Source organism: Hipposideros armiger, unplaced genomic scaffold (assembly GCF_001890085.2).
Source record: "Hipposideros armiger isolate ML-2016 unplaced genomic scaffold, ASM189008v1 scaffold_479, whole genome shotgun sequence".
Classification (NCBI taxonomy): Eukaryota; Metazoa; Chordata; class Mammalia; order Chiroptera; family Hipposideridae; genus Hipposideros; species Hipposideros armiger.
The window spans coordinates 1,004,629-1,023,804 of record NW_017731829.1 but is presented as its reverse complement, the minus strand read 5'-3'; the positions used below and the strand labels follow the sequence as shown (position 1 = coordinate 1,023,804).

The following is a 19,176-nucleotide window of genomic DNA, read 5'->3' as shown; positions in this document are numbered from 1 at the left end:
TTTTAGAACTAATAAATGAATTCAGCAAAGTAGCAGGATACAACCTTAACATGCAAAAATCAGTTAGTTGCATTTCTATGCACGAACAATAAACAATCTGAAAAGGAAATTACAAAAACAATTCCATTTATAATAGCATTGATAACAATAAAATACTTAGGAATTAACTTAACCAAAGAGGTGAAAAATCTGTACAACGAAAACTACAAAATATTGATGAAAGAAATTAAAGAAGACATAAATAAATAGAAACACATCCCATTTTCATGGATTAGAAGACTTAATATTGTTAAAATGTCAATATCACCCAAAGTGATCTACAGGTTCCCTGCAGATATAATCCTTATCAGAATCCCACGGGCTTTTTTTTTTTTTTAGCACAAATAGAAAACCCATCCTAAAATTCACATAGAATCTCAAGCTACCTCAAATAGCCAAAACACTCTTGAAAAAGAAGAATAAAACTAGAGGACTCACACTTTCTGATTTCAAAACTTACTACAAAGTTAGAGTAATCAAAACAGTGTGTATTGGCATAAAGACAGTTATATAGACCAATGGAAAATACTAGAGAGCCCAGAAATAAGCCTCTGCATGTAAATAATTTTTGACAAGGGTGTCAAGACCATTCAGTGAGGAAAGGACAGTCTTTTCAACAAATGGTGCTGGGAAAACTGGTATCCACCTGCAAAAGAATGACACCGAATCCTTACCTAATAGCATCCACAAAAAGTAATTCAAAATGAACCAAAGATCTTAATGTAAGACCTAAAACAATAAAATTCTTAGAAGACAACAGTTTTTGTCTTAGGACAAAAACTTTGCTACATTGGATTTGGCAATGAGTTCTTGGGTTAGGACAATAAAGACACAGGTAACAAAAGGAAAATAGGCAAATTGGACTTCATGAAAATTTAAAAGTTTTGTGCCTCAAAAGACACTATTGACAGGGTAAAAAGTCAACCCACAGAATAAGAGAAAATATTTGCAAAACGTATATATAAGGGATTAACATACAGAAGAGATAGAGAACTCCTAAAACTCAACAACAGAAAAAACAAGCTGATTTAAAAACGGGCCGAGGATTTGAACAGACATTTCTCCAAAGAAGATATACAAATGGCCAATAAGCATATGAAAAGATGCTCAACATCACCAATTATGAGGGAAATCTAAATCAAAACTACAATGAGATACCACCTCCTACCCATTAGTATGCCGACTAAAAACAAACCAAAACAAAACAAAACAAAAACCAGAAAATAGTTAAGTGTTGGCAAGGATGTGGAGAAATTGGAACCTTGTGTATTGTTGGTAGGAATGTAAAATGGTGCAGCTACTATGGAAAAAAGTATGCTTCAAAAAAGTAAAAATGGAACTACCTTAAGACTCTGAATTCTGGATAGACACTCAAAAGAATTGAAAGTAGGGTCTTGAAGAGATATTTGTTCACCCATGTTCACAGCAGCATTATTCACAATAGGTAAATGTGGAAGCAACCCAAGTGTCTATCGATGGATAAATGAATAAGCAAAATGTGGTATATACATACATTGGAATAATATTCAGCTTTAAAAAGGAAGAAAATTCTGACACGCTACAATGAGGGTGAGCCTTGAGGACATTATACTAAGTGAAACAACCCAGTCACAAAATGATACCACTTATATAAGGAACTTAGAGTAGTCAAAAATCATAAAAACAGAAAGTAACATGATGGTTACCAGGGGGAGGAGTAAATGGAAAGTTATTATTTAATGGGTATAGAGCTTTCAGTTTTACAAGATGAAAAGAGTCATGGAGATGGATGGTAGGGACAATTGTACAATGTGGGTATATTTACTACTACTGAACTGTACGCTTAAAAATAGTTAAGATGGGGGAAAAAAGGTGAAGATGGTAAATTTTATGTTATGTGTATTTTACCACAATAAAAAAAAAAGTTTCTGAGAATAGTGTGGCCCATGAATTGGTGAGGTGGTCACCATTTGATCGTTGACCCCTCTGTGCTCCATCAGAAAAACAATCAGAGGCTCCCTGGGTGTGGACAGCAGTCCATGGACCAGTGTCAGGCCCGAGGTGTCCAAATGGTGAGGGGCCTGAGTCTGTACGGCTGGAGCATGAGGCCCTGAGGCCTGGGGACAGGGAAGTGAGAACTAGTTAAAGGATTTTGGCAGTGTCAAGGGCTGACAATTTGGACTCTCCCAGGACACACCAGGTTAGACCCCTGGGACAGGTCAAAGCCTTGCAGGGCACAGAGTGGGAGCTGGGAGCTGTGGTGAGGGGCAGGGGACATGTGCAAATGGGTCGGGGGATGAAGAGGAGAGCTTATGGGAAACGGCTGTGACCAGCCATCATCAGCTTCCTCTGGGTTTGACGTGGGGACTTGGCGTGCCCACCACCCGCCTCCTGCTCCCCAGCCTCAGGCCTCACCATGTTGGAGCTGAGATTCAAGTTGGCTTTCTTCACCAGCTTCCAGATGACTGGGAGGCCCTGAAAGAGAGGGGAGAGCATAATACGCTATGGGAGAGTGGCAGGATTTCCTGGGACCAGCTCTGGCCTGATGTGACTCAGGGCTCATCCCTCAGGGTGGGTCCCCAGCAAGGGAGAAATCAAGTTTACACTCAGCGATCTGTGGAGGGCACAACTGGTGGTGAGCCTTGAAGGTCGCTGGAGGCAGACCTGTAGGTTTGTGCATGTACAGGTATGGGTGTGTGTGTGTGCATGTGTTTTTATGTATGCGTGCACATGTACACATGTGTGTGGTTTGTGCACATGCATGCACCTGTGTATACACACGTGTGCACACAGTGATGCCCCCTGCATTTCCTGCACGTTGCCTGTAGTAGAGTTGCTGAGTGAGTTCTCACTGCCTCCCCACGGTGCTGTGTAAACACAAGGTACCCAAGAAATGCCCATTGAATCCAACTGATTCAATCTGCCTGTCCATTAGTAGAGATCAGAGGGCTCTCCCTGTGACCACTTCTGACCACGTTGCAAGAAGAAACCTCTTGGGTATTATGGGCTATTTGGAATTTCCTGACTGGAAGGAGTTGCCTGGTCCTTTCTCTCCATGCATCCTGCTTCTCTAGGCAACTGGGGTGATATAAGGTGAAAAGAGTCTTCCAAGTCACCAGGTGATTTGGTGCCATTAGGAAATTTGCTCTGGGGAGTGTCCAGAAACATGGAATTTTGTCCCTGGCTTGGCCACACTGTCTCTGTGTGACTTAGGTGGGTCCTGGCCTTTCCTGGGCCTCTGGCTCCTCACATCATGGGGCCTAGCAGGCTACTTTGCACCTCTCATGCCCTCCCTTACCTTCTCCATGGCCCCAGGTACTCAGCAGCAGCACTTCCAGGTCGAGCGGCACGTCCAGCTCCATGCACACACAGTGGATGAATTCCTGCCAGGTGGCCGAACCTTGGGTGTACAGTTCCCTGAGTTGTACCATGACCCTCTCTGTGAGGTCCAGGCCTGCCTCTCTGGAGCCCAGGTCCACGTTGGGGAGGAAGAACTTCACCTTGGCTCTCAGCCATTCTGGGTTTTTGCTGAGAAGCCTCACGAGGAAACCCCACAGGTTCTTGTTACCCAGCTGGAGGCTAATGGGGTCCATGAGGAGCTGGCCCTAGAGGGACAGGGTGGGGAGGTGAGCTAATAGGTGAGCTAGGGGACAGGTGAGCTGGGGGACAGATGAGCTGAGGGACAGGTGAGCTGAGGACAAATGAGCTGGGAGGCAAGTGAGCTGGGAGGCAGGTAAGCTGGGGGCTGGTGAGCTGGGGGACAGGTGAACTGGAGGATAGGTGAGTAGGGGGACAAGTGAGCTGGGGGGGTAAGCCAAGGTCAAGACCCACTCTCAGGCTGGCTGAGTGGCACGTTGGTTAAGAGTTGGCTTGGGACGCCAGCTCTGAGCAGCAGGGCCCTGGTTTGGATCCCACATGAGGGCCAGTGACACTGCCCTCTACAGCTAAGATGGTGAACAGCAGCTCAACCTGGAGCTGGGCTGCTTTGAGTCGCTGGCAACGGTGTAGGCTGCAGTGGGGCTGGTCGGCAGCTGGAGTTCGCTTTCGTGAGCTGCTGTGAGCCACCATGAGCAGCCGTCCAATGGCCAGCGAGCGACTGCCTCACCTGAGAAGAGCACAATGATAATACCAACATGGGCCAATGAAGCAACGTCCTGCACAACTAGACTGAGGAACAAAAGGACAGCAACTTGTCTGTTCCCCTTCTCTGATTTCCCAACACTGTTCCCCTCCCCCATTTCCCCAATAAAATCTTTAAAAAAAAAAAAGAAAAAAGAAAAAGAAGAAGAACCCACTCTCCACTTCTGCAGGACAGATACTAGGCAGACAAGTGCCCTCTCTGTGGAGTGGGATCAATGCCTTTGCCCCACGGATCAGTCCCAGAGAGTAACCTCCTTCTTCTGTATCTACCTCCCCCCATCCCCAAACTGTGTCTGTGTTCTGGCTCGGAAATGGTCTAGTTCATTCCCTGTAGATGGTGTCCTAAGGATGCTTTCTTCATTCTTGTTTCCATAGACCCTTTTGTGCTTCTCTTTGTCTGAGCTAAGCTCATGGCAGAGACAAGTTGTCCCCCAAATTAGTTCTTCCCTTATTCCTTACTACTAAAACTCCTGAATTTCCCCTGGTCACCTGGAACAGACTCTATTTATCAGCCTCCCTTGCAGTTAGATGTAGCCATGTAATTAAGTTTTGGCCAATGAGATGTAAGTGGAAGTGTATATCCTTCTTTGCTTCTTCCTGTTGGCTGGAATGCCAGTGTGATGGCTGAACCTTGGGTGGCCACATTGGGTCGTGAGGTGGAAGCCAGTGCTTAGGAAGGTGGGGGGTAAAGCTTTCCACCTGCTCTGGACTCTCTGACTTTGAACTTCTATTAAATGACAAGGAAATACATTTCTAGTCTGTCTAACCCACTGTTATTTAGGGCTTTCTGATAATCACAGTGAAATCTAATTTAGCTAATGCGAACCCTCTCTCCTCTCTTTCTAAGCAAATTCTTCCCTTCTAAACTGGAACTCTTCAACAACCTGCTGGTGAGAGTACCAATATAAGGCAAGTGCACTTAGATAGCAAAAGCCTAGAGTATGCAGTCCCTTTGATCCAGCAATTACATAAAAAGGAGTCTAGCTTTAGGAAACAATCATGTATGTACACAAAAATATTAATTACAAAGCTGTGTCCTGAAAGACTATTTATAATAGTTAAATATTGGAAGCACCCTAAATGTCCAGCAATTGAGGGTTAGTTAACTAATTGGTTGTCCATCATATAGTGGAATATGCTATATTTCCAAATGTACTTTCTGGTACAATTTTCTTAATAATAGTAGCAAACACTCAGAAATCACTTACGATGTGTTAGGCACTGTTATAAATGCTTTATTATCTCATCTAATCTTGGTGTCTCTAGAGACCCCCACTTTTAACTCCAAAAAAGCTAGGAGGCCCACTAGGAGCCAGCCTTACCAACTCCCAGAGGCTGGGACAAGGACAATGTGTCCTGGGGTTCAGACCCCAGCTGCTCACTTAACTCCAAATAGAAACCTACTAGGTATGTGTCCCCACTCCCCTCTGGTCATCCCTTCCCAACCGGAGCTTCAGAATTCATGAAACATGCTCACATCCATAGAGTAGGCAGGAATCACCATCTCCACTGAACAGATAAAGGATGTGCCCAACGTCATACTGCAAATCCATGGCAGAGCCAGGCTCAAAACTGAGATTTCTCAGTCTGAGCCAGTAAATTTCCAAGGCCAGTAAACTTCCAAGGCCTTAGGACCCTACATGGTGCCAGACATAGGTGAAGTCCCTGAACTTTGTGTGAGTTTGGCAAGAGGATGTGGCCATGGCCTAGGACACAGCTTCTTTTCTGGGGTATAGTGTCCAAAGTCCATGCTGCCCATTAAGAAATCACTGGTGCTCTATGCCCTTGGGGTAAAACATCAAGCTCTTTAAGGAGAACTGTCTTGGGAGGAAAAGCATATTGCATCATTATTGGTCATTGAGACTTCTGTGGGGAAATAGCCTTGGAGGCCAAGGATTATAGTACATAGATCCTCCGCCCCAGGGTCAGGAGACTAGCGTTCCTGTCCCAACTCTAGAACTAATTCTCACATAGTCTCTTTCTCCTCTACCTAGGCCCTTGGTAGGACTGCACTCCCCTGCCCCATTGAAATTGGAAACTGCCATGAAGCTTGCGTTGGTCAATGAAATATGCTACAGAATGATCCGTGTCATGTCTGTGCAAAATTTTTGTTTGTTTGTTTGTTTTTTAAAGATTTTATTGGGGAATTGGGGGAGGGGAACAGACAAATTGCTGTCGTTTTGTTCTTCAGTCTAGTTGTGGAAGACGTTGCTTCACTGGCCCAAGTTGGCACCATCATTGCGCTCTTCCCGGGCAAGGCAGATCAGTCGCCGGCTTCTGGAAAGCCGCTCATGGCGGCTCTTGGCAGCTCACACCAGCTGCCAGCCGCTCACGCTGGCTGCCAGCCACACACGGTAGCTTACGGCAGCCCACTGCAGCAGGGGCTGCAGCCTATGCCGTTGCCAGCGACTCATGGCAATCCAATTCCAGGTCGAGCTGTTGTTTACCATCTTAGCTGTAGAAGGCAGTGTCACTAGCCCTCATGTGGGATCCGAACTGGGGCCCTGCTGCTCAGAGCTGGCGTCCCAAGCCAGCTCTTAACCAATGAGCCACTCGGCCAGCCCCGTGCAAAAGTTTTAAGAGCAAATGTGTGACTCATCCTGTTCTCTCTTCCTCCACCACAGGTACCAACCAGTACTCCAGATCTTGGCTGCCTTTTCAGACTGGGTCCAGGAAAGAGGATAATGGGGAATAGGCGTCCCAGTCAATTCACAATAGGCAAGAAGTAGGAGCAGGAAATAAACTTTTGTTGTCATAAGACACTGGGACTTTGGAGGTTGTTCGTTACTGCAGCATAAACTACTCTAGTCTAGCCAATAAACTCAGAGTATGACCTTGAGCAAGTCTCTTCCCTATCTGGGCCTTGGTCACACCACCTGTGAAATGGGTAGATTAGATGCTGTCTCAGGACCTTGCTGATTTTCTGCATCCTATGATTTTCACTCTCATGCTGAATGGTGGCTAAGGGAAGGTCTGTTGTGTTGGGGACAGCCTAGTGGGGTAAATCTGGATAGGAAACAGCCTTGGCAGTATGAGGTGGAGTGAAGGAGTAATGAGAGGGAAAAAGAGGAGGCAAAGGGAAAAGATCACCTACTTGGCTTCCTGGTTCATCATAGATGCTCTAGGGTGTCTGTGGAGAGGGTCTCATCGGTACCTGGGCCAAGTTCTGTGCCTTAAGCTGGATTTGCAGGTTGTTTCCATAGGGCAGGCTCCTAAGAAGAGAGGAGACAGGGTGCTCTCCCCATTATTCCAAAATCCAAGAGGAATGCTGCAAAAGAGGCACCAAGTGCTTACCCCTGCCTCCAGAGACATCTCTGGGGACATTTGACCCAGAAACACTCCCCTTGCCTTCATGCACAGGTCCTGTTCTTCCCCGACCCCAGCTCTTTCTGACCCTGGACTGTACACTGCTCAACCCTCCCTGGGGTCACCTCCTACCACACCTGGCCCACAGGAGGCCCCTCTTCCTGTTACAACTTGAATATTCACTTTACAGTGACTTGTGGCGTCATAGTTGCTCTTCAAATCCAGCTGGCTTATTACAGCTTATTTACTGGGAGGAATAAATGGAATTATCTTCACTGCAGAGGCCAACTTTCTTTCCCAATAAAATTCCAGAAAGACTAGGATTTGCAAACTTCTTTCTCAATACAGTATGAAGTAGTTTTTAGCCAATTGAGAGTAAACATTCTTCTTAATAAGAAAACCCAGAGGCATCGATCACTGCCTCACCAAAAGCACACTAAAATGATGCTCTGGTACAAATGCCCGTGGAACACAGCTTTAGAGAGTTTGCCTAACAATGCGGAATGAACAAGAAAAAAGATGACTAAAACGTACGTGGAAGAAAAAGAAAGGCAAGACATCAGTGTGAGCGCTGACTGTGTATCTATGAAGTATGATAAGGCAAGTAACTACAAAGTTCCAGAACTTTAGATAAATCCACCTAGGTAGGGCACATTCTAATATAACAGAGATAAGCACTGCAGTTAGAAATAAAAAAAAAATAGGTCCTGTTGAGAAGGTACTGGGGGTACTAAATAATATATTTTTGAACAAATTGTCAAATTCTAACAGAAAAAATGAAGAGAGGCATGAGCAAATCGAGATAAAGCCTTGCTATGGACTGAGTGTTTGTGCCACCCTCCCCCTTTCAAATTTATATGTTGAAGTCTAAATCCCCAGTGTAATGGTATTCGAAGATGGGGCCTTTGGAAGGTAATTAGGTCAGGAGAATGGCGCCTTCATGTTGGGCTTAGCTTCAGAAAACTTGATAAAATTATAATAGTCATTTAGACAAAAAAAGGGCAGCTATGAAAAATGTTCGTATGCCTTAAATATTTCATAATAAACATTTTAAGTTAGAATTAGATAAAAAGAAAAAAAAGGACCATTATATCAAAGGCTCTTTGCTGGGTGATGCAGCAATAATAGAGAGGATTCCAAGCATTAAGCATGTTATTAAGTGTCTGTCATTAAAAGTTTATGGTACTGGATTATAAGTAGAAAAATCGAAGCAAGGAATGGAATAGAGCTCAAATTAGCTTCACACTCACTGAAAAGTCACCACTTAATCAATGGTATTGAGAGAAAAAATATGAAAAAAATACACAGCATTAAAACAGATAGAAATACATGTGTGTTTTAAATTTAAAGAATTATTTTTAATTAAGTAATTAAATTAACATTTTCTGCATGAGCAAATTAAAAGCACAACCAGGTACCATTTCACACTCATATTGAATGGCTACAATGAACGAGAAAACAATACAAGCACTGACGAGGACGTGGAGGAATATGAACTCTACAGACTGCTGGTGGGAAGGTAAAACATGCAGCCTCTCTGAAAAACAGTTTGGCAACTCCTTAGAATGTTAAACATAGAGTTATCACATAACCCAGCAATTCCACGCCTAGGCCTGTACTCAAGAGAAATGAAAATACACATCCACACAGAAATGGGTGCACAAATGTTCATTATTCATAACAGCCAGAGAGCAAACTATATGCTATATATGCAAACCCATAGCTAATAACATACTCAATGGGGAAAAGTTAAAAGCATTCTCCTTAAGATCAGGAACAAGACAAGAATGTCCACTTTCACCACTTTTATTCAACATGGTACTGGAAGTCCTAGTCACAGCAGTTAGACAAGAAAAAGAAATAAAAGACATCTAAATCAGAAAGGAAAAAGTAAAACTGTCATTATTTGCAGATGACATGATACTATATAGAGAGAACTCCAAAGAGTCCATCAAAAAACTATTAGAACTGATTAATGAATTTAATAAAGTAGCAGGATACAAAATTAATATTCAGAAATTGGTTGTATTTTTATACACCAATAATGAACTAGCAGAAAAAGAAATTAAGAAAAACAATTCTATTTACAATTGCGTCAAATAAAAATACTTAGGAATAAATTCAATGAAGGAAGTAAAAGACCTGTACTCAGAAAATTTTAAGACATTGAAGAGAGAAATTAAAGAATATGCAAACAAATGGAAACATATACCATGCTCATGGATAGGAAGAATTAATATAGTTTAAATGTCCATACTACCCAGAGCAATATATAGATTCAACACAGTCCCTATCAAAATACCAATGGCATTTTTCACAGAACTAGAACAAGTAATTCTAAAATTTATATGGAACCATAAAAGACCCCAAATAGCTATGACAGTCCTGAGAAAAAAGAAAAAAGCTGGAGGTATCATACTACCTGATACCAAACTACACTTCAAGTCTACAGTAATCAAAACAGCATGGTACTGGCATAAAAACAGACACATAGATCAATGGAACAGAATAGAGAGTCCAGAAATAGATCCACGCCTGTATGGTCATTTAATCTATGACAAAGGAAGCAAGAATATACATTGGGGTAAAGACAATCTATTCAATAAATGGTGCTGGGAAAACTGGACAGATACATGCAAAAACATGAAACTGGACCACCTTCTTACGCCATATACAAGAATAAACTCAAAATGGATTATAGACTTAACGGTAAAACCCAAAACTATAAAACTCCTAGAAGAAAATATAGGAAGTAAATTCTCAGACATTATCCTTAGTAATATTTTCACTGATATATCTCCTTGGGCATGGGAAACAAAAGAAAAAAACAAATGGGACTACATCAAACTAAAAAGGTTTTGCACAGCAAAGGAAACCATCAACAAAATAAAAAGACATCTTACTGAATGGGAGAAGATATTCACCAATGATATTACAACTGATATGGGGCTAATATCCAAAATTTATGAAAAACTCATACAACTCAACAGAAAACAACAACAACAACAAACAATCCAATTTAAAAAATGGGCAGAAGATCTGAATAGACATATCTCTAAAGAGGACATACAGATGGCCAATAGACATATGAAAAGATGCTGAATGTCACTAAGCATCAGAGAAATGCAAATAAAACCCACAATGAGATACTACCTCACTCCTGTCAGAATGGCCATCATCAATAAATCAACAAACAAGTGTTGGTGACGATGTGGAGAAAAGGGAACCCTTGTGCACTGTTGGTGGGATTGCAAATTGGTGCAGCCACTATGGAAAACTGTATGGAGGTTCCTCAAAAAATTAAACATAGAACTACCTTATGACCCAGCAATTCCACTCCTGGGTATTTATCCAAAGAAATTCAAAACACGAATTTGAATAGATATATGCACCCCTATGTTTATTGCAGTGATATTCACAATAGCCAAGACTTGGAAACAACCGAAATGCCCATCGGTAGACGACTGGATTAAGAAACTGTGGTACATTTACAGTTTTAATAATGGAATATTATTCTGCCATAAAAAAGAATGAAATCTTACCATTTGCAACAACATTAATGGACGTGGAGGGTATTATGCTAAGTGAAATAAGTCAGATTGAGAAAGACAAATACCACATGATCTCACTTATATGTGGAATCTAAAGAACAGAATAAACAAACCAACAAAACAGAAACAGACCCATAGATATGAGAACAAACTGATGGTGACAAGATGGGAGGGGGGTTAGGGGAGCTGGGTGAGAAAGGTGAGGGAATTAAGAAGTACAAATTGGTAGTTACAAAAGAGTCACAGGGATGTAAAGCACAGTATGGGGAATATAGTCAATAATATCATAAAAACTATATATAGTGTCAGGTGGGTACTAGACTTATTGGGGGGATCACTTCATAAATTATATAAATGCTACACTGCACACCTATAACTAATATAAAATAATATTGAATGTGAAGTATAATTAAAAAAAAGTCACAGGGATATAAAGTACAACCTAGGGAATAAAGTAAAAAATATTGTAATAACTATGTACAGCGTCCAATGGGTAATAGACTTATTGGGTTATCACTTTGTGAGGTATATAATTGTCTAATCACTGTGTTGTTTTGTATACCTGAAACTAATAATAAAAAAATACTTTGATCACTAAAAAACAAAACAACAGAAACCCCCATATCTCCTGTTCATATTTATTTGGTATATCCAACAAAGAATGAGACATTCAGAGTCACTGTGCTTCTATTAATTTCTCCATGCATAGCTAGCACATTTTTATTTACATATGGCTTTTGAGGTTCATGTTATTCAAATGCAGTTTTATGATAGAAAACAAGAGTCCAGAGCTGCTGCTAATGTAGCAAAGAAAATAAAACCTAATAAATTCTCAAGCCTTCATATTTGCATTTTAGCACAGGGCCTCTGGCCTTCACTACAAAATGTCACCTAAGGAAGTCACCAGTACATCTCTGAAACAGGGTGTTCAAGCATGGGCTCAGAGAGAGGCAGGGTGTTCAAGCATTGCTCAGAGAGAGCAATGCCCAAAGGGAACCCAGGTGCTGGGATTTGCAGCCCAGGGCTCTTGCTACTCCAGGTCCAGACTGCGAGAGGGAAAAGGGCACGGGGTGCCTGGAGGACTTGTCAGGGTGCTGGTCTCACTGAGGGGTCTGCATGGGAGGTTCACTCCACCCTGACTTCAATGGAATTCGGTTCAGTTCCATTACCTTCATCGCTGTGCTCTTGGGGACTCTTTCCTGCTATCCCGGAAGTGCTATTGGTGTAGAGGTTTTAGGGGAGAGTGGAGAGCTCAGATCCAGTTGCCTCACTGCAGCCCCAAGGCCTTTGCCCTAGCTGTTCCCTTTGTCTGGAGAGACCCACCTCCAATCTACACACATGCACACGTGTACCCATGCAAACATACATGCATGTAAGCATATGTACGTCCGTGCACTCACATACCTACGGCCAGAGTTACCTCTAAGACTCAGTTCTGGTCTGGGCTCATTTCCATCTAAACCTCCCCTCAGCTTCCCATCACCTCCAGGGTAAAGTGGTGCCATCTTACTACAACTCCTACCTCAGGTGTCCAGGAAAAGTTCAGAGGATGAATAAACAAGCAGTCATCTGCCATCTGGTTCCTGGCCCCTGCCCGGCCCTCGCACACCTCCCAGCTTCTTCCCCAATGCCCGGACTTGCACTGATTTTCCCTTCCTCTGCCTCACACACCCTCCCCTTTTCCCCACCTTGCAAACTCCTTCTCCTTCCAGACCCAGCTCTCAGGGAAGTCAGGGAAGTCCGTCTTCCTTGCTGCCTTTGCACCAAGTCACAGTCCCACCGCTGGGCTTCAGTCCTCAGCGTTCTCTCCTTTTATGCTGTTGCAGGTCTGACCAGTCTGCGCTGTCACTTCCTCTCGGTGGGCCAGCATCCGTCCGCAGGCTGGCACCACCACAAGGGCAGGGCAGTGTCTGCTTCTACGTGCAAGCAAATGCCTCGGCACCAGGACCCTGGGTTTGAGTCTCTTCTACTTACCACCTGTGGGACTTTGGTCAGGTTACTTTGTCTCTTGGTCCCTCAGTGTCTTTAACTATAAAATGGGGATGTTTTAGGTCAGACTGCTAGAAGCAGAGCCCAAGACGGGGTTGTCTACAAAAGCTATTTATTGAAGGGTAAGGGAAGCAGGAAGAAACTAAGCAAAGATGTGGTTGCAGAAACAGTCTAGCTTCAGCCTGACCTATGGGGAACTCTGGAGTGTGACGCCACCGTTTGTCCTGACAAGAGGCCAGGGGACTGGGCCGTTACACCTCTGACATCTGTTAGTCACTGGCTCTGGGCCATGTGCAGCAGTGTGTGTGTGGGGGGGGGTGGGGAGGAGTTATGGCCCAGGCATCTCTGCCAGAGGCAATTCCTGTCAGCCACGGAAAATTTTTCCCTCTAAGGAAGGGAGCAGCCGTTAGCACCCACACCCACAGGGGGGTGGGGGTAGGTACACTGTCAGGGGGAATCCAGCAGAGGTGAGAGAGCACCAATAGTGTGCTAGGGGGTAATAACAACCTCTAGCTGGCAAGGTTGTTGGGAGATGAGGAGGCAAAATCCCTGATGGCACCTGGCATGTGAGAAAAGCTCAATACCTGTTGCGAGTAGCTATTATTACCAATGATGTTACTGTTGCCCAGCCCCTAACGCAGGGTACAAGGAAGGAAGGGAGGGATGGAGCAGAAGATATGACTCTCGCGTTACTGTTTCTTTGGACATTCCCTCTTCCTGACTCTCCAGGCCTGGGTTCCGTGAAGCGGCGTGGGAAGGAGACAGGACCTGACAAGTCCCCTGGCTTGTAGGGACCTGGTCCCTCATCTCTATCTGCAAGGAAGACACCACCTTCCTTATCTGTTCCCTGGCTTTCTGGGTGGGAGGCCAGAAGCCCTGTCCTCATGGCAGTCCCTGACTTCTGTTCCTGGCTCCTGCGTCAGGATGAAAGAAGTGGGGACAGGGAGAGGGCTGAAGACAGGCAGCAAGAAGACAGGGACAGAAATAAGAAGGCCACAAGCGCTAACATCAGGGTTGGAAAGGATGTGGTTGGTTGGTAGAGGTGATAAGAAAGTCACTCCAGGTCATGACAGTCACTACAGACACTTGGACAGAAATATCTCTGAAAAAGAAAAAGGAACTTGACATGGAAGTCGGTTTCTCAGGATGGAGAGGACAGGTCAGGCCTGGGGTCCCTGGGGTGGACCGGCTCCCACAGAGTCCCTCAAGTCCTCTCAGAGTCCTCCATGCCAAGCCCTGCGAGGGCTGATGACAGAGAACCCAGAGCCTCCGACTTCCCCTGGGGTCACAAATTATGGTCTGAGGCTTTGGAGGATGCCTGAGTCTAGATGCCAACAGAGACAGAGCTGGAAGAGTCCTGACTGTGGGGTCCATGCTAGGACCACTTTACAGATGGGGAAACTGAGGCCCTGAGAGGAGAAGGCCTTTCTGGCACACTCAGCAAATAAGCAGCAAAGGCAGGGCCAGACTGGCCCAGCGGGCTCTTTCTGGGAGGCTGATGCAGCTCCACCCCAGAAATCACCCTCCTTTCGTGGGGCCCCATGGGGTGCACCTTTAGGGAGATGTTCACAGCCATTTCCTCCCTCACCTGGCAGAGCAGGCGAGAGGGGTCCATGACACAGCACATTCCCATGGGGAATGATGATGTAAGGGCCGGCTGTGCCTTTGAAAACCGTCATCTTTATTGCCCCTCACCATGACAGGGCCTTGTAGGACTTCAAGTGCATGATCATGGCGCTTTACCGAGGCTCCCAGCAGTGAGAGGCCCTGCCCAGGTCACCAGCTAGAGAGTCACAGAGCTGGGAGTTGAACAAATGGCTCCTTGCCTCAAAGCCCTCTTGGGGCGGGAGGGGGCTCTAGGCAGAGCCAAGCAGCCCATGCCTACACTCTGGGCCTCAGTCCTGGGCCTGGGTGGTCCCTGTTCCAAATTTGACAAGGCCTCTCTTTTCTTGTCACTGGAAACTGGGAATCTGGGTCCCAGCCCTCATCGCTAGACTCTAAATCACCTCCTTCATGACAGCCACCTTCCTGCTGGAAGGGCTTTGACTTTCCACCAAAGGACCCCCTGGGGTCTCCAGATGCACCCTCCTCTGGGTCCAGGGTGCCCTAGCGCCAACCCTGGCCTGGCTAGGACAGCAGGTGGCCAGATAGTGGCGTCTCTGGTTCAGCCCTGGCAGTTTGGGCCTAGCAGCTACAGAAAGTGACTGGTGAAGCCTCCATGGTAAGGATCCCACCTGACACGGTCCTGGGCTTCAGGGACCTGCTCCTGGATTTGCCAGGCCAGTACTTGTTTGCCCATTAGCATCATTGCAGGACTCATTAGCCTTTAAAAAATTCTAATGGGCCACAACCCAGACCAGTTTCTGGGGGTGGAAGGCAGGCATCAGTACTTTTGAAAACTCCCCCAGGAGATTCTGATGTGCTAACAAGCTTGGGAGCTGTTGTTCTAGGCCACAGTGACACCCACCTCCCCATTTCCAGTAGGGAGAGACTGGTTTCATGCTCCCTTGCACCTGACGCCCTGCCTCACCAGCCCAGCAAACCAGAGCCAAGTGATTCGTGCCCTCTGTGAGGCCAGGGATGGGAAGCCCCAGAGGTGGCCAAGTTTAGATGAGACCCTGAGGGTGTTTCCCGATGACTAACACTCACCCTGTGCCTCCTCAGAGTTCAGAGTTCAGAGTCCATCTCTGCTTCTGGTCTGTTCCTTGGTCCCTCGCGCCCCATCTCTGTGGCTCTGCCAAGTCCTCTCACACAAGTCCCGGCCCAGCATACCGAAACCAAACCGAAAATGAAGCTAAGGTTTGGAAATCCCCTCTGCATCTCCCATGCAATTAACGAAGATCCTGGAAGAACCTTGTGCCAGTTTTGAAATTTGGGGGTGCTGAGAGCGGGGTGGTAAAAGAAGGCTTGAGATGTAAAGGAGAGAAGTTGGATCCTGAAGTTCAGTTCCACGGCCTGGAAACTGATCTGCCCATTTTGAACGGCAAATTTGCAGTGACTTCTAAAACTTAAAGTACACCCACCCTTTGACTCCACAGCCAAGCTGCTCAGCAGATAGCCAGTGGCCCTGGGCACACCTGCATGTGGGATAAGGGAATTGCGCAGCCATGTTGGAACACTCCATATACCAATAAGGTTTGGTGTGACCACACCACTGGATTATGGACATGAAGGCCATTGATTCTGTGCTGACACAGCTGGATCCTTAAGATATATTATTGAATAAATAAGACACATTGTATAATGATATGTATAATATGATATGGTTTGTCTTAAAGGTATACAAACAATAAAAAAATACTATATTTCTTCTCACAGGCCTATAATAAATAGCATGTTTTTATAACTTAGAAGTTGAGAGCATGACTTTTGGAGCCAGGCTGTCTAGGTTTGGGACTAACCTTTCCACCACTGGCAGGCTGTGTGGCGTCAGGCAAGGAATGTAGCCTCTCTGGGCCTCAATATTCTCATCTGTAAAATGAGGATAATAACAGCACCTACCTCACAGGGTTGTTGTGGGCTTACATGAGTTTCTACATGTAAAGCACTTAAAACAGGGCCTGGATGTTAGTGAGCCCGATATAAGTATTATTTTTAATATCTAAAGACTTAGATAAAGTTCGGGAGGCAACGCTTCAAACTGGTTACCTCATACTGGAAAAGGATAGACTTGGGGTGGGGAGCAGTAGTAACACAGATTCCAGCCTCATGTATAAGGTGTTTCGCTTTCTGCAAGGAGAATTTAGTCATGTATTACCTGTGTGGTTTAAAAATGAATTCTTTTTTGTTTTTGTTTTTATATATAAGTGAAAGAAGACAGAATATCAAGGACCAGAAAGCTGGGCTCTTTAAAGTTAGCAGAGGTGTTTTGCTTCCAGCGTGGCTATCTGAACCACTTCTTCCCGTGCTAGCCAACAGTGCCCAAACACAAAAGGCACAGGCAAAAGAAAGGCTTGTGGGGACGAGGGTCAGGGGATTGATAGGTTGGAGCCTCAGCTCTGAGCTCCACTGCCCCAAACTTGCTGGGTGATATCAGGCAAATCCCTGCCCTCTCTGAGCCATCGTTCACTTGTATATCAAGCAAGCCTATCTCATGGGGATATGGGGAGCCAACGAAAGAACCTTTGGGGTCAGGAGATCAGCAAAATAGATGAAGCAAAAACTGACATAATTGAAGGGAGAAATAGATAGTTTTACAATAAAAGTTAGAGGCTTTGAGACTTACAGTAATGGATAGAACAACCAAACAGAAAATAACTGAGGAAATAGAGGACTTAATACAATAAACCACTTAGAGCTAACAGATATATACAGAATACACTACCCAACAACAACAGCATACACATTCTTCTCAAGTGCACATGTGACATTTTCCAAGATAGACCATATGTTAGGCCACAAATTAAGTCTCAACAGATTTTTTTTAAAAAAGATATCACACAAAGTATCTTCTCTGACCACAGAGGGATAAGTTAGAAGTCAATAATGTAAAAAAACCCCAGAAAACTCACAAAATTGTAGAAACTAAAGAACACAATTTTAAACAACCAATAGATCAAAGATGAAATAAGAAGGAAAAATAGAAAATACTTGAATGAAATAGATGAGTGAAAAAAAAACCACCAATACAGATGAATGAAATAGGTGAATGGAAAAAAAACACAACATACCAAAACTTGTGGGACACAGTGAAAGCATTGATAAAGGGAATATTTACAGCAATAAATGCTTACATTAAAAACAAGAATGATCTCAAATCAACAACCTAACTTTACAACTTAAGGGACTAGAAAAGAAGAACAAACAAACCAAAGCTAGCAGAAGGAAAGAAATATAGAGTAGACGTAAATGAAATGGAGCCTAGAAAAACAATAGAGACAATCAATGAACCAAAAGTTGGTTCCTCAAAAAAATCAACAAAATTGACAAGCCTTTAGCTAGATGAACTAAGAAAAAGGAGAGGCCTCAAATTACTAAAATCAGAAAAGAAAGTGGGGACATTACTACCAATTCTACAGCAATAAAAAGGATTACAAAAAAGTGCTATGAACAATTGTAAGCCAACAAGTTGGATAACCTAAATGAAACCGAAAATATCCTTGAAACACAAAACCTACGAACATTAGATCGCAAAGGAGGGAAGAACCTGAATAGACTTATAACTAATAAGAATATGGATCAGCAATAAAAAGAATCTCCCAACAAAGAAAATCCCTACACCTGATGGCTTCACTAGCAAATTCTACCAAACATTTAAAAAGGAACTAATATCAATCCTTCTCAAATTTTTCCAAAATTGAAGAGGAGGAACACTTCCTAAATCATTCTAGGAGGACAACATTATTACCCTGATACCAAAGCCAGACAAGACAAAACACTACAAGAAAACTACAGACAATGATTATCCTTTATAATCATTGATTAAAAATCCTCAACAAAATACTAGCAAAATGAAATCAGCAGCCTATTAAAAATATCACACATCATGACTGAGGGGTTTATTCCTGCAATGCAAGAATAGTTCAACATACGAAAATTGATCAATGTAACACATCATGCATGTCAACAAAATTAAGGGAAAAAAATACATGATCATCTCAATTGATGCAGGAAAATCATTTGGCAAAATTTAACACCTTTTCATGATGAAAGAACCCAAAAAGTAAAAAACCTAGAACTAGAAAGAAACTACCTCCACATAAGAAAACATATACGAAAAACCTACAGCAAACTTAGTAGTGGTGAAAAATTGAAAGCTTTTCCTCTAAGATCAGGAACAAGGCAAGGATGCCTACTTTCACCACTTCTATTCAACAGAGTACTTGAAGTTGTAGCCAGAGCAGTTAAGCAAGAAAAAGAAATAAAAGGCACCCAAACTGGAAATGGAGAAGTAAAATTATCTATTTTCAGATGATATAATCTTATATTATAGAAAACTCAACCGACTCCACAAAATCATTATTAGAACCAATAAATGAATTCACCAAAGTAGCAGGATACAAAGTCAACATGCAAAAATCAGTTGTATTTCTATACACAAAAAAATGAACAATCTGAAAAGAAAATTACAAAAACAATTCCATTTACCATAGCATCAAAAAGAATAAAATACTTAGGAATTTAACCAAGAAGGTGAAAGACTTGTACAATGAAAACTAAAACATATTGATGA

At 43.6% G+C, this 19,176-nt stretch overlaps 1 protein-coding gene across 1 annotated transcript in view; it reads right to left on the bottom strand.

Moving 5' to 3' along the window:
* NLRC5 (NLR family CARD domain containing 5) overlaps positions 1-19,176 on the bottom strand; it is an 80,861-nt gene that overhangs the window by 50,181 nt on the left and 11,504 nt on the right. Inside the window, exons 3-5 of the mRNA XM_019666822.1 lie at positions 7,253-7,370; positions 3,317-3,623; positions 2,434-2,493 (exon numbers count right to left, since the gene is read on the bottom strand). Of these exons, the coding sequence (XP_019522367.1) occupies positions 2,434-2,493; positions 3,317-3,611 (355 nt within the window). The 5' untranslated portion in view covers positions 3,612-3,623; positions 7,253-7,370. The remainder of the gene's footprint in view (positions 1-2,433; positions 2,494-3,316; positions 3,624-7,252; positions 7,371-19,176) is intronic.